The sequence below is a fragment of the Neomonachus schauinslandi genome, chromosome 3 (assembly GCF_002201575.2).
Source record: "Neomonachus schauinslandi chromosome 3, ASM220157v2, whole genome shotgun sequence".
NCBI classification, from domain to species: domain Eukaryota; kingdom Metazoa; phylum Chordata; class Mammalia; order Carnivora; family Phocidae; genus Neomonachus; species Neomonachus schauinslandi.
Genome location: NC_058405.1, coordinates 100,673,103 through 100,692,401, shown reverse-complemented (window position 1 = coordinate 100,692,401; position 19,299 = coordinate 100,673,103). Strand labels below are relative to the sequence as shown.

At 39.4% G+C, this 19,299-nt stretch overlaps 3 protein-coding genes and 1 pseudogene across 3 annotated transcripts in view; 2 read left to right on the top strand and 2 right to left on the bottom strand.

Annotated features, from left to right (window-relative positions):
• The window catches only part of UBXN4 (UBX domain protein 4), a 60,913-nt gene extending 41,980 nt beyond the window's left edge, over nucleotides 1–18,933 (bottom strand). The window contains exons 1-5 of the mRNA XM_021695806.1: nucleotides 18,691–18,933; nucleotides 9,176–9,278; nucleotides 5,729–5,757; nucleotides 5,086–5,204; nucleotides 4,279–4,453 (exon numbers count right to left, since the gene is read on the bottom strand). Coding sequence (XP_021551481.1) covers nucleotides 4,279–4,453; nucleotides 5,086–5,204; nucleotides 5,729–5,757; nucleotides 9,176–9,278; nucleotides 18,691–18,772 — 508 coding nt within the window. The 5' untranslated portion in view covers nucleotides 18,773–18,933. The remainder of the gene's footprint in view (nucleotides 1–4,278; nucleotides 4,454–5,085; nucleotides 5,205–5,728; nucleotides 5,758–9,175; nucleotides 9,279–18,690) is intronic.
• Nucleotides 451–1,486, top strand: LOC110585686 (transcription elongation factor A protein-like 1). Its single transcript, XM_021695845.1, has 2 exons — nucleotides 451–486; nucleotides 983–1,486. Exons 1-2 carry the CDS (start codon nucleotides 451–453, stop codon nucleotides 1,484–1,486), a joined length of 540 nt encoding a protein of 179 aa, XP_021551520.1.
• Nucleotides 10,749–11,558, top strand: LOC110585649 (centromere protein H-like). The gene has a single exon (XM_021695805.2). The coding sequence runs from the start codon at nucleotides 10,815–10,817 to the stop codon at nucleotides 11,556–11,558; it is 744 nt and encodes a 247-aa protein (XP_021551480.1). The 5' UTR covers nucleotides 10,749–10,814.
• On the bottom strand, nucleotides 12,815–13,966 carry LOC110585687 (annotated as a pseudogene).
• Nucleotides 18,934–19,299: the final 366 nt, after the last annotated feature.

Below are 19,299 nucleotides of genomic sequence, written 5' to 3'. Positions count from 1 at the left end.
CATGACCTTGGTATTTACCCAAAGAAAGTAAAAAAACTTATATTCACACAGAAACCTGCACACAGACGCTTACAGCAGCTTTATTCATAATTGCTAAAACTTGGAAGAAACCAAGATGTCCCTTCAGTAGGTGAATGGATTAATAAACTGTGGTACATCTAGACAATGGAATATTATTCAGGTCTAAAAAGAAATGAGCTATCAAGTGATGAAAAGACACGAGGGAAGCTTAAATGCATATTACTAAGTGAAAGAAGCCAATCTGAAAACACTACTATATGACATTTTGGAAAAGGCAAAACTAAAGATCAGTAAGGATGAACAGGGAGAGCACAGAGGACCTTTAGGGCAGTAAAAATACTTTGTTCTATATTATACATTTGTCCAAACTCAGAATGTAGAACACCAAGAGAAAACTCTAATGTAAACTATGGACTCTGCCTGATTACAATGGTGTCAAATGTGGATTCATTAGTTGTAACAAATGTACCACTTCCGTGAAAGATGTAGATAGTGGGGCAGAAGGTATATAGGAAATCTGTACCTTCCTCTTAATTTTGTTGTAAACCTAGAACTGCTCTAAAAAAAGTCTATAAGGTGGCTCAGTCGGTTAAGTGACCAATTCTTGATTTCGGCTCAGGTCATGATCTCAGGGTCATGAGATCGAGCCCCACATTGGGCTCTGCACTGAGCATGGAGCTGCTTAATATTCTCTCTCTCCTTCTCCTCCCCCACTTGTACGAGTTCTCTAATAAAAATAAAAATAAAAAATATTTTAAAACTCTATTAAGAAGGTAACAGGATCTGAGCTTGGCGGTGACAGGCAGCCCTCACGCGACCAGGAGCCTATGTCTGCCCGAGTCCCTCTCTCCTGGTCCTTTTTGCCTGTCCAGACACCGTCTGCCTCCTGCCCTTTGGTCGAGGGGAAGAGGAGAAGTCTGCAGATCTGCAGGTCACAGCAGTGCGCCTCGAGGACTCCTAGAGCAAACCACCAGGAGAGGTCCAGACCGTCCTGAACACGGAAAAATCCTGCAAAGAAAATGAAGAACAGCCACAGGGCGCACCCAAGATGGATGAGGAGCAGCCTCCTGTGGAGCACTCTCCCAAAAAGCAGTCTCCAGAGGAACCATCTTCCAAGGAGCAGTCCTCAGAGGAGGAGTTCTTTCCCGAGGAGCTCCTTCCCGAGATGCTGGTATCCGAGGAGCACCCTCCTCAGGAGCACCTTTCTGGAAGGGACCTTTTTGAAGAGCGCCCTCCCATGGAGCAGCCTCCTTGTGGAGTGGGAAAACATAAGCTAGAAGAAGGAAGCTTTAAAGAGAGGCTGGCTCGCTCTCGCCCGCAATTTAGAGGGGACATACACGGCAGAAATTTAAGCAATGAGGAGATGATAAAGGTAGCAGAGGAGATGGAAGAAATGAAAAGAGTACACAACAAATTGATGGCTATGCACTGGAAGGCGAGACGGAATCGTCCTCATCCTATTTAATGTGTTCGGCCTTTAATTCTGTTTTGCCTGATATAAGTATTGCCACCTGAAGGCTGTATCTTCTCATACACCTTTCCCCATCTCAATCATAACTTTTCACGTGGCTTTATTCTAGGTGTTTCACTTGTAACTGGCATAAAATTGGGTTTTCCCCACCCACAAGCTGGAAGTTTCCCTTTTCCAATCATGGGTCTCACCCATTTGCATGAAAAGATGTACATTACATATCGTGAAGTGAAAGAAAATTTTCAAAAAGTATATGTTGTATCCCATTTTTGTAAAAAATGTATATTTTATATTAATATGCAAAGAAAAAATTTAAAGTATATACTTAAATGGCTTAACAGTGGCTATCTGAGGTAACAGGTGTTCTGGTTTGTTTTTAATTTTTGCTTCATCGGAACTTCTCATTTGTCAAGACGAACATTTTACTTTTGTTGCAAAAATATATAATGGAAAAACTTTAAAAGCTGTCAATCAGCTTATATAGACAATGTGGCACTTAATAAATACTTCTCAGAACTTAAAAGTAAAAAAAAAAAAAAAGTCTATTAAGAAAAGGTCAACTTAAAAAAAGTATAAATATGTTACCAAATTTTATCTAAAATAAAAATCCACTAGGGGCACCTGGCTAACTCAGTTAGTAGAGAATATGACTCTTGATCTCAGGGTTTTAAGTCTGAGTCCCACATTGGACAAAGAGATTACTTAAAAATAAAAATCTTAGGGGTGCCTGGGTGGCTCAGTTGTTAAGTGTCTGCCTTCAGCTTAGGTCATGATCCCAGGGTCCTGGGATTGAGCCCCGCATCGGGCTCCCTGCTCAGCAGAAAGCCTGCTTCTCCCTCTCCCGCTCCCCGCTTGTGTTCCCTCTTTCGCTGTGCTCTCTCTGTCAAATAAATAAATAAAATCTTAAAAAAAAAAATCTTAGAATAAAAATAAAATAACAATTCACTAGATGGGCTTAAGAGCAGAGCAGAAAGAGATGATAAAGAAAAGTCAGTGAACTTATACATCAACAAGATTATCCAACCTAAAGAAGAGGAAAAAAAGAAAAAAGTGAACCTGTGGGATAATATCAAAGAAGCCTAGCATACATGTAATTATTTCTAGCAAGCTAAGAGAAAAATAGTTAAATAAATAATGGCTCCAAATTCCCCAAATTTAGTAAAAGTCATACATTTTCAGATTTAAGAAGCTCAGCAAACCCCAAGCAGAATAAACACAAAGAAAAGCCCATCTAGGCATAATATGGTCAAACTGCTGAAAACCAAAGAAAGAGAAAATCCTGAAAGCAGAGAGAAAAGCAATATATTCCACATATGGGGAAACACTGCTACCAACAGAAAGTTCTCATCAGAAAACTATGGAGACCAGAAGATCCTTAAAGGGTTGAAAAAAATAACTGTAAACCCCAAATCTTGTATCCGGTAAAAATACCCCTCTAGAATGAAGATAAAATCATTTTTCAGAGACAAAGAGAAGTATTTCACCAAAAGACCTGTATAATCAGAAATACTAAGCAAGGGGCACCTGGGTGGCTAAGTCAGTTATATGTCCGACTCTTGGTTTCAGCTCAGGTCATATTCTCATGGGTCATGAGATACAGCCCTGCACTGGGCTCCTTGCTCAGCAGGGAGTCTGCTTGAAAATTCTCCCCCCCCCCCCCCCCCTCCCCTTGCGCATGCCCTCTCTCAAATACATAAATAAATCTTAAAAAAAAAAAAAAAAAGAAAAGAAATGCTAAGGGAAAATTTTCACGCTGAAAGAAAATGATACCAGAGGAAAACATACTCGAAAGGGAATGAAGAATTTGGCAATGATAAATATCCAGGTAAACGTAAAAGATTAAGTATCCTGCTGTACAGTTAAATGGGCTACATTCACTATAGCATCCCCTCGTTCTGTATGCATCCAGAATTTGAATGATCTGCAGATGTAAACCTCAAAATGAGACTACTGAGAGGGGACATGGCAGCTATTCTTCAAATATTCAAAACCTGTTATGTGTAACTTCTTAAGTAGCACTAAAGTTAATGAGAAATTACAGGGCATCAAATTTCATCTCAATATAAAGAAGAATTTTTCTAAAAACTAGGACTTTGACAGTAGGCTTTCTTGCAAGGTAATGAGCTTCCTGTCAGTAAATAGAGGTTTGATAATTATCTATCTGGGATGCTAGAGCAGGATTATCTTTTAGGATACTAATCTACTAACTTCTTGATTTATCTAACTCTATGTTGCCCAATACAAAGATATATTACACCAAGCAACTCTGAACACAATCCCTAATATATAGTATAAATTTTCTCTTTTGCCTTTTCTATCAACCCCTCTGCAGTCACATCTTTTATTTCCACAATTTTATCTTTTAATTCTAATTTCTAAAAATGCAAATACTATTTTTTAAATGTGTATGGTATCTTACAGGTTATAAAAACAATTCCAAATACATTAGTTCATTTGGACCTTTCAAGATCCTCTGGCTGGAAAGATATTTATAAAATTGTTAAGTGTCATAATGACAGTCCCTGAACTACAGCACAGTAAAAGAAATTACAAATCAACTATTCTGGACTGTTGCCTACTTGGATTTGAAAAGCATATTCACTGACTTTATTCTCTTCTGCCACTATATGACCAACGCCTGTATTTAAGACAACCTTTAAATTTTAAGTTAAATGAATATGACGGAGTTTGAGAAACACGCTTTTTTAAGGATATTAATCCCTGGCCTTTAAAACAAAGTGATGGAGTACTTCTACCTATACCCAAAAGGGTACACGAAAAATTACCTGTTGCAGAATCTGACTTTCTATCAGAAGTGGGTGGTGTCTCACAAAGCTCCACATTTCTGGACTGAGAGTTTTCAGAAGTGTTGTTAGGTTCACATGAGGTGGGTGGAGCAGAGACTGAACTTTCTGACTGGCTGCCATTTGCCACCGATGTTTCACCTTTTAATGAGTGCATCTAGGGAGAAAACACATTGGAATTTAATGAACAGGTAAGAATCTAAACCTACCTGGCAGATGAGGCCAAAATATAAGTCAATTGTCTCTATAGGAGGGAAAAGTACTAAACCTTCTAAGTACATGAATCTAAACTGTGTAATCCTACACATGGTATAATCACACTATGGAATTCAACTACAATGTGACAAGAACATAAAAAGATTTTCAAAGCACAATGATTTTCCTTCAAATTAGAATTCTAGGAAAAAAGTTTGAAGCTATCTTAGCCATTTGCCCAAAGAGGACACGAATGAGAAATTGACTAAATTCCTTAAAATGTGTCAAGCAATACAGTTTGGGAACTTAATGTGCAACCTCTCTCTCGCAACAAAGGAATAGTGATGTGTATTAGTAGTTACGTGAGGGAGGAAAGAAGGGAGAGTAAGAAGTCACTCATTAGGTTCAGGTACTTACAATTTCACAATGCTATTTTCAAAACCAATCCAGGAAAATAATATTTACTACCTTTTAAAAGTTTAATGGCATGGCAGGTTCCTGATTATACAGAGCAGCTCCAAAAATATTCCAATGTCAAGTTTCTGACATACCATTTTCCCATGTTTATAATAAAGAAATTCTGTTCCTTCTCACCTGCCGGACTTTGTGAATTCTGGTAACAAGTTCATCTGCAGAAACACTTCCTGCTATTACTTCCAAGGGAATTCCACTGTCTCCAATAAAGAAACTGGATGGAACACACACTACGGGATCTGTACAATTTAATTAAGTCTAACGATTCATGAAAAACAAGGGCATAATTTTATGAAATATTACTGATAAAAAAGCAGAACAAATCTTTGTTAATTTCACAATGTTATCAGCTAACATGTTTACCAAATAATTTCAACTACCTTATCATTATGCTTGTCATGCATGTGATAGATAAACTGATTTATGTTTTATTTGTACTGTATAACTGAGTGGAGAACATCCACTACATTCCCCTCTATTGTCACTTTTACATCTATCTTGCCCCTTAACAGCTTCTTCTAACATTCCAACCAAACTGCTCTATACTGCTTTCCAGATATTGACAATAAAAAAAACTCTCTATGATCCCCTTTGTTACAATGTATTATCTCAAAGGACACTTAGTAACATAAATTTTCAATAAACAAGAATGCAAGAGTTCCTAAATAAAAATGAATAATTTCAAAATGTCATGAATTAACCAAAAGAAAGGCAAATCCTCAAGCAAAGTATGTATCGAACCAATTCTTTATTGAAAGGATACAGATTTGTGAAAATTGTAGGCAGGCTTCACTGTAAAACAAAATCAAACAGAAAATCACTAGATGCATGCCTTTTCCAAATACTCCGTTGTTTTTATAAAAATTTACTGAACCAATTAAAATGATTTTTCTGAAAGTACTAGTTCCTTTCACAGTCATCAGGTGGGAGGAGAAAAGTGCAATTCTTATTTTACAGACCTTTTCTGGTTTGTTTTATAATTTTCGGATTAAAGAGCTACTTGCTCTTGCAACCCACAAACTCGTGGCTGGATCTGGGGACTAAAAATCAAGCAGGTATCTGCCATGTTGCTTCCTCAGCAGCAAGTATACCTCAATACAATATCTTAACTTGTAACAAGAGGCTATTAATGCTTATAACTTACTTGTGCAAAAGATAAAACAGTACTTTGTAGTAAGAAATGATTCAAAACAACCTAAATATCCACCAGTAAAAACTAAGCAATCATTAAAAAGATACAAAAAAGTGTATCAAAATGCTACCACTTTTGTAAAAAAGGGGAGGAAAATAAACAAGAATGTAAGAAAGGGGAGGAAAATAGATTTGGTTACTGCAGAGAAGGGAACTGGGTGGTTAGGGACAGGGATAGGTGGGACTTTACATTATGATACAAGTAAGAGATACTAATCACTGTGGGTCAATAATACCAAGAATCAAATTAATATTTCCAACAATTAGAAATTTGTTTCATTTTCTGAATATAAACCATGATCATAAAAACATCTGAAAATAGAATGGGAAAGTATAAGAAAAAAATTACGAAGAGTCCTACCTTCCCAAAACTAACCAAAGTAAACTTTTTTTAAAGATTTATTTATTTTGGGGGAGGGAGGGGCAACAGGAGAGGAGAGAGAGAATCTTCAAGTAGACTCCCTGCTGAGCACAGAGTCCAACACAGGGCTGTATCCCAGGACCCTGAGATCATGATCTGAGCCGAAATCAAGAGTGGGACCCTTAACCCACTGAGCCACCGAGGCAGGCGCCCCACCAATGTAAACTTCTGATGTATTTCCTACCAGTCTATTTTCAACACAGGCTATCTCTATAAATAAATACACACTAGAATGTTACTAAAACATTAGATAATTTCATAATTATTATATAATATATAAAATTTACTTTCATCATTTAAGACACATTAGATTCTATTAGCAGGCAGTCCATAATGAAACAAACAGCAACCATCCTATACACAGGTATCCCTGCAACTGCTTTTAGAAATTTGTTTTTAAAAAAGAAAAAAATAAAATTTGTTTTTAAAAAATGCTAGATACAGGGCTCCTGGGTGACTCAGTTGGTTAAGCGTCCACCTCTTGATTTTGGCTCAGGTCATGATCTCAGGGATGTGAGATCAAGCCCTACAGTGGGCTCCTCACTGGGCATGAAGCCTACTTAAGATTCTCTCTCTCCCTCTCCCCCTGCCCCTCCCCCTCTCCCCCCTCTCTCTTTCTCAATTAAAAAAAACTGCTAGATACATCAGTCTGTATATAACCTCAAGAATTCTGATATTCTCATCTCTTCCACATTTCCAATATACCCCTACACTCCTCCTGCCATTACTGGTACTTCTGGAAATAATGGACAATATAAATGATAGGATATACATTAAAATGGTAAAATTCTTTTTTTTTTAAGGATTATAGCTCAATAAATATATAGTTCAATAACTCCTGCTGTGAGGCAAACCACTATGATTTGTTTTATGACATTTTTAATATTGAAAAATTTTTAGTAAAAAATTTACAAACTGGGGCACCTGGATGGCTCAGTCAGAAGAGCATGTGACTCTTGATCTCAGGGTCATGAGTCTGAGCCCCACGTTGGGTGTAGACATTACTTAAATAAATAAAATTAAAAACAAACAAACAAACCTACAAACTTACAGGTAAATTGCTAAATATTTTAATCTTGACAGTAACTTTCAACCACCACTCATTCATTCTGATATTATCAGTATCAAAAGGACAAAAATGCCATTTTATAGTTGCTAATGAATTAATGCTTCTAGGACTGATCATTGATGCCTGCTGCTAACATCATAAAGACAACAGGTCATTATGTGCCTTCTAATGGAAGAATGGAAGACATTACCACTATTTATGCAGTAGTCTTGATGGAAAAAAAAAATCTAACCTGAATCCAACTGTCAATTTACAGGAAATAGAGGACAGAGGAACATATTAGATAACACTAACAGGGATGCAGTCAACAAAATCCATACTGTAGGAAACTAAAGAACGAATGACCTAGTTTCTCCAAAATATTAACTGCAAAGAAAAAAAGGGGGGGGAGGGGGGAGTCTACAGACTAAAGGAGACTTGAGAGATCAACACATCACAGTGTGTGGACCATGATGGATCCTCAACCAAACAAATTATAATAAATTAAGAATACAACTATGAGGGGCGCCTGGGTGGCTCAGTCGTTAAGCGTCTGCCTTCCGCTCGGGTCGTGATCCCAGGGTCCTGGGATCGAGCCCCGCATCGGGCTCCCTGCTCAGCGGGCAGCCCGCTTCTCCCTCTCCCACTCCCCCTGCTTGTGTTCCCTCTCTCGCTGTGTCTCTCTCTGTCAAATAAAAAAAATCTTTAAAAAAAAAAAAAAAAAAAAAAAAGAATACAACTATGACATAGATAAGACAACTGAAAATATGAACAGTAGCTGGGTATTTGCTATTAAGAAACTTTTATTAATTTGTTTTTGGGGTATTACAGTTATGTTAAAAATTTAGTTTTTCACATACTAAATTTAGGTTAATTAATGTTAAAAAATATATTTTTTAGAGACATACTAAAACATTCATTGATGAAGTGACATGATGACTGAGATTTGCCACAAAAGTATACGGGATGAGTGGAAATGGGTCGGGGTATAGCTCAAACAAGACGGATTATAAGTTGATAATTACCGAAGTAGTTGACAAGTACATGGGAGTTCATTACACTTTCACTTACTTGTGTATATGTTTGAAATTTTCTACAATAAAAAAACATTTTTTAAGGGGGGAGGAGAAGGAATGGATTAACAAATAAAAGAGACTTGTGGATATCAAGTACTGTGAGGACCTAAAAAAGTCCTTACTCCTACTGAATTAAACAGCTTCATTCCCAAAATAGGATCCAAAAGAGTGGTCAACCTTCCAGAGATAATCGATATATAATTTATAATTTACAGTTACTTCCAAGTTCTTAGAAGCTAAGGATCACATTCTTTTGCATTCCTGGTACATGTCACATTGCTGCTTGGTGGACCAGCAGAACTTAAAAGTTTTTCAGCAAGATATCATGATGTATTTGGAAAATGGCAATCAGAATTTAAGTCCCCAACATGCCTTAGAGAAAAACCAACATTCTTATAATCTAAGAGTATCACCATAAATCTCAACAAAAGACAATGGTTATAATATTTAAAAAATTAACACATATAAGCAAACCTTTTGGTATCGATTTTAATAGCAACAAAACTGTCTGAAGATGCTTCTGTCACTTTCTCATCTTCCCAACTTGCAGCCATCTGTGTAGACTGTTCATCATCACCTGTAAAACATTTCAAGGATACTTATAAGCCAATATCTGCAGATTCTTTTCCCTTAGAATATGGAATTTCAAATAAAATATAATTCCACAAATACTACAATTGGTGTTTTCTAACAAGTTTGAAAACTAAAATTTTCCCATAAAATGAAAAGCATGATAATGCACTGTTAACATTATAAAAAGTAATGAAAACAGCTTAGACAGCTAAAAATAAAAAATAAACAATGACGATGTAATGAAAAAGAATGAAGGTATCTCGATTTTACAAAGTATTTTCTAAAAAAAAGACATCCAGGGCGCCTGGGTGGCTCAGATGGTTAGGCGTCTGCCTTCGGCTCAGGTCATGGTCCCGGAGTCCTGGGATCGAGTCCCACATCGGGCTCCCGGCTCAGCGGGGAGCCTGCTTCTCCTTCTGACCCTCTCCCCTCTCATGCTGTTTCTCTCTCACTCGCTCTCTAACAAATAAATAAAATCTTTAAAAAAATAAAAATTAAAAAAAATAAATAAAAAAAGACATCCAAATTATGAAGCAAATGGTATCACAATAATTGGAAGTCATAGTAGAAATGTACAGCAGCTATTTTGGCTTTTGTACGTGTGATTTTAGAAAATAAATGCACAATACTCTTCCTTTATGTAGCACTTTTCTGTCGAGCTCAATGTTCCCACACCACAGCATCACTCCCCAGAATTCCTCCAAGGTAGACAGAAGCAAGTGCAATTCTGATTGCAGTTTTGGACTTGCCTTTTATTATAGGTATGCTAATTTTAAAAGATATGCTGATCCAGGGGCACCTGGGTGGCTCAGGTGGTTAAATGTCCACTCTTGATTTCGGCTCGGGTCATGATCTCAGGGTCTTGAGATCGAGACCTGAGATGGGCTCCACACTCAGCAGGAGTCTGCTTCTCTCTTCCTTTCCCTCTGTCCCTCCCCCTGCTCACATGCGTGCACACGTGCTCTCTCTCTAAAATAAATAAATCTTAAAAAAAAAACAAAAGTTATGCTGGAGCCCCCGGTGGCTCAGTCGGTTAAGCGGCTGCCTTCGACTCAGGTTGTGATCCCAGGGTCCTGGGTTCGAGCCCCGCATCAGGCTCCCTGCTCAGCGGAGAGCCTGCTTCTCCCTCTCCCTCTGCCTGCCTCTCTGCCTGCTTGTGCGCTCTCTCTGTCAAATAAATAAATAAAATCTTTATTAAAAACAAAAAAGTTATGCTGATCCAAAAGTTATCTATGGTGATAGAATTCAGCATAGCAGTTACCTGGGTGGAGGTGCTACTGACTGGGAAAGAGCATGAAGGAGCCTTCTGGGGGTGCTGGAAATATTTATATTTTATCTGGATGAGAGTTACACGAGTGTGTTAATATATAAAAATTCACTGAGCTGCTCACTTAATATACTTCACTTAATATACTGTATGTCATACTTCAATAACAAAATGTTTTAAAAGTTATATCTATCAGAGTGGCGGGAAAATCGGGTCCTGAGGCTGCATCTTTCCGCCCCAGACAATTCCTCTTTGCACCGGAGGAATTGGAGAATGGAGAAGCAACCCAGAGAGCAAGCGGTCACCGAGCCCGCGGACTCCGGAGCGGGAGGCGAGGAAGGCGGGTCACCACAGGTCGCCGGCGCCCAGACGGCGCGTCCCCAGGACCGCTTGACCCTGCTGCTCAGGCTGAGAGCACAGACAAAACAACAACTCTTGGAATATAAATCAGTAGTTGATGCAAATGAAGAAAAAACTCCAGAACAAATCATGCAAGATAAGCAAATTGAAGCTAAAATTGAAGACCTGGAAAATGAAATTGAAGATGTGAAAATTGCTTTTGAAATAAAAAAGCTTGCATTAGACAGGATGCAACTTTCGACTGCACTTAAAAAAAACCTGGAGAAGATTAACCCCAAGACTAGTGTGCTCATGGATAACATGAAACACGTATTAAAGCTAAACAAATTAATAATGAAATCACAACAGGAATCTTGGGATTTGGAGGAAAAACTACTTGATGTTAGAAAGAAGAGATTACAATTAAAACAAGCTTCAGAAGGTAAGCTTTTAGAAATACAGACTGAAAAGAACAAACAGAAAGATGATTTGGCCAGTATGGAAAATTCAGACAAGATAAAGACCATACAACAAAACCTGCAGATGGAGATACAAATTACGACAGTTATTCAACATGTGTTTCAGAACCTCATTTTAGGAAGTAAAGCCAATTGGGCAGAGGATTCTACCTTTAAGGAAACTGTTCTACAGCTTGAGAAGAATCTCACCATGATGTAATAAGAATTCTGTTTTGTTATTTTTTGTTTCAGTCTTTAATATGTCATTTAAATAGCAAATTTAAAGTAAAATTTTTATTTAGTGTTTTTGGAACTAATATTGCAAAGTTTTTGTAGCTTAACACTATAACATGGAATTTGTTCTTTCAACTATGTTAATTAAAGTGACTGGCATTCTCTAAAAGAATCTGAAAGTCAGCCTTGCAAGGGCCCCGAAAGACATCTAATCTAGCTTTCCACTGAATGTGGACATTTTTTCTACAACATTTCTGGCCATCCCAACTCTTATTTGGAATACTTCTTTTTTTCCTTTTCTTTTCTTTTTTCATTTCTCTTTCCTCCTTCCTCCCTCCCTCCCTCCCTCCCTTTCCTTCTTTCTTTCTCTTTCTTTCTTTCTTTCTTTCTTGTTTCAAGTTTTTATTTAAATTCCAGTTAGTTAACATACAGTGTAATATTAGTTTCAGGAGTAGAATTTAGTGATTCATCACTTACATATGACACCCCAGTGCTAATCACAAGTGTCCTCAATACCCTTCACCCATTTAACCCATCCCTCCACCCCCATTATTTGGAATACTTTTGTGCATTTGTCAGTCAACTAAAATATTAGAAAAATTAGAAAAGGGTATCCACATCTTGATGTGTTTTCAACTATCAGTTGTATTTTATTGAAATAAATCTCATTTTAGTTTTATCTCAAAAAAAAAAAAGTTATATCTATCAGATATTACTTCCTTTTTAGACTTGTAATGTCTAGACTTTGACATAACCACTTACTGGTGGGCAGAAGGAAACTTACCCAAGTAAGTCAATGAAAAATACTTCTGATGTTTAGCAGAGCTAAGTGCTTTCTCAAAAGTGAACAACCTCTGCCAATTTAAAGATTAAAAAAGTTCTCAGGTCACATTTTTGTTTACCAAAAATGAGATAATTCTGTATCTATTCTTCCATAAGCTGTTTTCTTCTCATGTGTAGCCCCTTTCCCCTATTTAATCCACCCTCAGCCTTCCTCATCTCAGTTACCTGTTTAAGGTAACTCCATCCTTTCAGTTTTTAGGCTAAAAACGAATTATCCTTGACTTCAGCTGACTCTATCTCCAAAATATATCCAGAATGTAACTATTTCTTACCACTTTCACTGCTACCACCCTGATTTAATCTACCACATCTCACCTAGATGATTACAATAGCCTCCTAACTGGTCTCCCTTCCCAATCTAGCCCCCAACCCCACGCCAATCAATATAGCTTTTACTGCATCTTTTAAAATACCACAAATAAGTGTGAAAAGTCATCTAGCATCTTGCTGTTGCTGTAGCTGGACAACTTAGATCTTATTCATTAGCCTGCTGAACTCTGCCTTTTTCAGAAACATAGATACCATCCAAAAATTTACTGATATCCTTGTTTTTAACTGTTGTGGCTTGCTAAATCAAAGCAGCTGAGTTTGATACAAGCCCAATGTCATTTCCTTCAAAATTAACTCATCTTTCTGGACTTGAGACACTGAACAAACAATACTTGGCCTCATCCAAACCCCACAGATGTGCTTTTCAACCAAGAAATTCCAGATTTCAACAAGAGAACCATTCTACTGAATAACAATATTTATGGGGAAGTGACCATACAAAGACCTCATCTTGTAAGGGAAGCCCAGTGTAGCCCCGTTGATCATGTTCTTTTTCTTTTTTTTTTAAAAGTAATCTATATACCAGGGGAGCCTGGTTGGCTCAGTCGTTAAGCGTCTGCCTTCGGCTCAGGTCATGATCCTAGGGTCCTGGGATCGAGCCCCACATCGGGCTCCCTGCTCCGCAGGAAGCCTGCTTCTCCCTCTCCCACTCCCCCTGCTTGTGTTCCTTCTCTCACTGTGTCTCTCTCTGTCAAATAAATAAAATCTTAAAAAAAAAAAGTAATCTCTACATCCATCGTGGGGCTCAAACTCACGACCCCACGTTAAGAATCACATGCTCTACCGACTGAGCCAGTCAGGAGCACCCCCTCCCCCAGATCATATACTGTACATGACTACAGGTAATGGGAATAGTAGCCAATTCTCTTCTATTTCCCCACCATTTGTCATCTCAGAGCCTCTTCTTTCTCCTTCCAAGGAGATGGAGTTCTACACTGATGTGACTGAAGTCCCTTCACAGGGTTCCTCTGGGGCCTTTCACAATAACTATGCATCCCTTCACAGTGATGTCGAAATTTTCTGGAACGCCAACAGTCTGACTGCTGGCTGCAGTAGATGTGGCAAAGCTTCTCAGTCTGTTCTTAACATGGCAACTTTCATTAAAGAGTCTTACCACATCAGTCCTCTGCTCAAAATCCTACAATGGCTCCCAATTTCCCTCACATTAAAAGTCAAACTCCCTACAAATGGTCTCATACCTCCAGTTACCTCTGACCTCATTTCTCTTTACCTTATTCCGATTCAGCTAATACAAAAACACTCTTACTTTAAGGTCTTTGTACTAGTTGTTTCCTCTGCCTGGAATGTTCTTTCCTCAGATATTTAGATGGTTAACACTCAACTCCTTTAAGTTCTTGGTCAAATATTACCTTCTCAATAAAGCCTTCCCTACTACACACTACTTTAAAATGACAGCCTTTAGGGGCAGCTAGCTGGCTCAGTCAGTAGAGCATGCGACTCTTGATCTCAGGGTCATGAGCTCAAGTCCCACAAGTCCCATATATACAAATATATACAAATAAAGAACAAAATGACAGCCTTCAGACAGTCCCAAAGTTCCCTAATCTCCTGGTCTTTTGTTCACCCTGAAATACTTAGGATCTTCTAATAAACCATGTGTTTTACTTACTATATTTACTGTCTCCCTCAACTAGAAAGCAGGCTCCATGAAAGCAAGGACTGTTTTTTTTTATTTACTAATATAACTCAAATGCCTACGATATAAGCTGGCATATGGTAAGTACCTGGCATATAGCAAGCCCTCAATAAGTATTTTGTGGAATGAACAGCTGAATTTCTGGTATAGTAAGTATCTTGGCATACCTACAATAATTGACTAATGCTGCATATATATATACATATTTTTTAAAGATTTTATTTATTCATTTGACAGAGAGAGACACAGCGAGAGAGGGAACACAAGCAGGGGGAGTGGGAGAGGGAGAAGCAGGCTTCCTGCGGAGCAGGGAGCCCGATGCGGGGCTCGATCCCAGGACCCTGGGATCATGACCTGAGCCGAAGGCAGACGCTTAACGACTGAGCCACCCAGGCGCCCCTAATGCTGCATATTTGAATATATTCTATGTGAGATGATCCAGGAATAGGAGCTTGACAAATCTGGCCATGGAAAAGTAAATAGGGAGTAGAATGCATCCACAGACCAGGACCAAAAAGAATGCCCATTAGCAGACTCCCAGATGTTGAGGAAGCAAATGAGGAAAACTATAAGCTAAATGTGAAACAAATGAGACACTGCCTGCCCTCCGTGGAGTTTAAAAATCTAATGGTACAAAAAATGTACTTGTTTAGTAAACAATTATAAATAATTACAGTAATAAATACGGTGAAAAAAAAAGAACAGATCTAAGAAAATAACGAGACCTTTTTAGATCAGTCAGGGAAGCCTTCTCTGGGGTGGCATTTAAGGGAAGACATAAAGGATGAAAAGGCTGAGCTGGGCCAAGAGTCTGAACAGTTCACTAAGAAGGATTTTACGTGTAGGAAAAGGCCTGTGTGACTGGGAATGTCATAAACAACAGGGAACACGAGACAAGAGGAGACTAAAGAGTTGAGATTCAAAGATGACTCCCACACTACAGTTTATCCACCTGAATGTAAAAGTCGTGCCATATACTAAATGTACAACACTGATGGGAGAAACACAAGTTCAGGCAGTAAACATACTTTTATACTTGAGAATCCTGTGAGGCATCTAAGTGGGGATGACGACTGGGTAGCTAGAAGTATGGATCTCCTATTTCTGAGGTTGGTACTTCTTACTATGTTGTACCATGTGGGGAGGGTCCCAAATATCACATCCCCGTTAGCAGTGTCTGTCCATAGCTCAGCCTAGTGGCAGCAACACCTCTTGACTAACAGAGACGTAAGGTTGAATGGAATTACTTAACTCACTGCGACCTACCTTAACTCTACGGAGTAAGATTATTAACTGCTGACTTCAGTATCTTTATTTTCTTATTAATCGGTATATGAACTATGCTATGGAGTTAGGTCAGCCTAAAATTTTAGGAGAAAATGTTGTATCTTTGGTAGTATCAGCAGTACCCAAAGTAAAGACACTTAAAAAGAACAATACAAGGACACCTGGCTAGCTCAGTAGGTAGAGCATGTGACTCTTGATCTCAGGGTTGTGAGTTCGAGCCTCACATGGGGTGTAGAGATTTTTAAAAAAATAAAATCTTAAAAACAAACAAAAGAACAATACAAACTCAGAAGCAAAGAGTTGCAGATCTTAGTACAGCCAGGAATTCCAATCCAGAAAACGTCAACTAGTCAAAATCTAAAAGCTTTTGTGGTCTTTTTGAACCTAAAAGGGCAGTAAATAGTGTCTGTCATGAAAAGTTTAGCCCACTAGCAACGCTAGTCTGTGAACTGACACCTTTGCTTCAGGATCCTTGTCAGAATATTCTGCCTTCCCAAGAACAGAATCAAAATCTTCAGTTTTATTTCTTTCAATTTACAAAGACATAATACCTTGAAAATACTTGCTAAGTTCTTCTCTGAACTAGTAGTAATCTCTCCAGTTTTAATTCTACAATTTTCTTTAATTCATCCATGAAATCAACTTGCATGAAGTGCTTCCCAAATGAGGGGTTATATGAAACAAAGTATACCCTTAAGACCACTTCTTCCAGCCTTTAAGATATCTTTTTAATTTTCTACTGAGTTGGTTTATTATTGTAAAGGTATCCCATCTAAGAAAATCATAAATTCTGGCTATGAACAATGGTCTAGGCAATATGTAAGTGTTGCAGTTTCAAGACCCCAATATCTACATATTCCTGGAGTGAAACTAATCCTACCTAGTGTTGGAGATTAACTTCCTAAAAACTCTAGGAAAGCCAACAGTATTTTGAACAGGTCAAGAGACAAACTCCTTTGACAGATTGCTAACGGTGTTCCTACATTCAACAAACATTCATTGATACTCTACAAACATAATATGTACTCATCAGTAAAAAGTTAACTGAAGAATGTATACACACACACACAGAGTCCCAAAGACCTCTAACTTTATTTTGCTATAGTAATAACTACCATTACTGTTTCCTATGTTTGTTCTAGAATTTCTTATTTCAAATTAACTATTTAGCCCAAAAAGATCTTCTAGGACCATTTAGACACCATCAGTTGTGTTTTTTGTTTAAAAAATGACTACCATCAGGGAGCCTGGATGGTTCAATCTGTTAAGTGTCTGACTCTTGATTTCGGCTCAGATCAGAATCTCAGGGTCCTGGGATCAAGCCCAGCACTGGGCTCCCCACTCAGCTGGGAGTCTACCTGAGGATTCCCTCCCTCTCCCTCCGCCCTTCCCCCCTAAAATAAATAATTTTTTTTTAAATGACTACCATAATCCTAGATTTCCTGACTTCTACACCAATTTCATTAATACATGAAGTCTACAGTTCTTGGTTTTTCTTAAGAAACAAACAAAACAAAACAAAACAAAACCAAAAAAACACACCTGAAGCTGCTAAAAAAAAAAATTTGTCAAGACAAGATGGAAATACTTTTTGTGATCCTGGTGCAGGTCACTTAACCACTGTGGACATAAATTTCCTCATCTATAAATGGGTATAATAATACCTGTTCTACTTATCAAAGAATCAACCGAAATTTTATGTGAAAAACAACTTAAAATGTCATAAAACTATTAATATACTCTTAATGAGCATAGTTAAGTATCATTTAATTCTCCTTTCCTTTGTAATCCCTTTTTTATCCCACTTTTTTTTCCTTACAAGATTATAGCAGTTATGTATGTAAAATACAACTCTAAAGCAACATAAGAAGATCAAACTGCTTTTCTAATTAACAACACTGAACTAAAAATTTGGCATAACTTAAAACAATTATAAATTTCAAATTTTATGTTAAGTGAAACTCGTATTTTAGCATTTCTTCACTGCAGTGCATAAAGTTATAGAGCTGTTATCTACTCTCCCAAGAGTCATAAGTGAATGAGTACACCGTTATTAAGCACAAATTGCTGAAATAATACACCTCAAATTAATAGAAGTCACAAACACTAATTTGGCTCATGTAATGAGAACAGCAAAACCATAGAGGCTTAGGCCTACTATAAATCTAGATGATTTCTGTGATAAAATAGGGTGGTAATAAAAGACGGAGCAAAATAAACCAGAGTAACACGGATAAATGAGTTAGCTCAGGTTCTCGAAACTGTAGATATTAGACTAGGTAGACAGCAGAACGAACCAAAGACTGAACGTCTTCTTCTAAACAAACGGTACAAAAAACAACTTGCAACAAAGCAAATATTCCACATTAGACTCTCTCCCCCTATTACAATTGAAAAAAAAAAAAATCCAACCTATATAAATCTCAAAAGTTTGCGTTTCAGGAACGTAACGACCGCTAGTAGCCGTCAACATCAGGTGGCTTCTCTTTGTTGCTTACCGATGACACAGCTTTCTTCCTGACAGTCCACAACTAATTACGAACCCAACTCCCTGTCGAATGGCCTGTCTCTATCCCTACCTAAACACTTACGCTACACAAACGTTAAGCATCCCGAGGTGGGTCCTAGGGGACAGAGAGATCTACTGAGGTCCCCGAGAGGGGGCTGTTGGGGTCTAAGTGCGCCAACTCCTTAGGGGGCTCAGCGGCGGTGGGCGGCGAGGGCCTGCCGGACGCTGTCCCGTGCCCCGCCAGAGCTGTAGGCGGGGCTCAGCAAGCTTTGGGGGCGAGGCGGGGACCGTGCCTCCCGCCGGGGTGCTGGGAGAAGCGGGAGCTGGGGGCCTAGGCAGGCTCGGCATGCCCCAAACGGAAGGGGGAAGCGCTGAGAAGCCAGGGACGGCAGCCTGGGCCTGTCGGAGCACGGAGGAAAGGCTGGTGGATCCTAGGATTGGAGGTAGGCCGGAGGGGTGTTCGGCCACAACTCGGGCCCCCGCCCCCTTCACCTGCCACGAATACCACGAAGACCGCGCCGCTCCTCTTGGCCGACGCGATGGCGGCCGGAATGGCGCCCTGGAACCACAACATCGCTCTCCTCGGGCCCAGGCGCTCGCTCGGAGTGTTGTCACCGCGGTCCCGAAGCTGGCCCCGCCCTCTCCTTCGTCTGGCCCCGCGGCCCCCGCAGCCCCAGCTGGTCTGCCCCCCGCCTCGGCGCAAGCACGCAATCCCGTCAGCAGTCCCCTAGGACGCGCGCAAGCGCGCGAACCAGGAGCGCCCTGCGTCCGGTGACGCCACACGTCGCCGTTGACACCGCGCCCCAGGGCCTTGTCTCGTTGGCAAGTTGGTGTGTGCGCGCGGCCGCTAGGCCTCAGACCCTGCAGTTCCGGAAGTGGAAAGAGCCAGTCGGAAAGCTGACTAACCGCTACGGCGCGTCGGCGACGCCTTCATGAGGCAGGACGGGAATTGTAGTCTTCTTAGGCTTCTTTTCCTCCTATGTGGAAAACGTAACTGTGGTTTCCGGGGCACAGCTGAAGGGGGCAGCAATGAGAAAGCCTTTTTCCAATCTGTAAAGGGGAGGAGAGGACGCGGGGCTCACTGTCGAGGAGGTGCTCTGC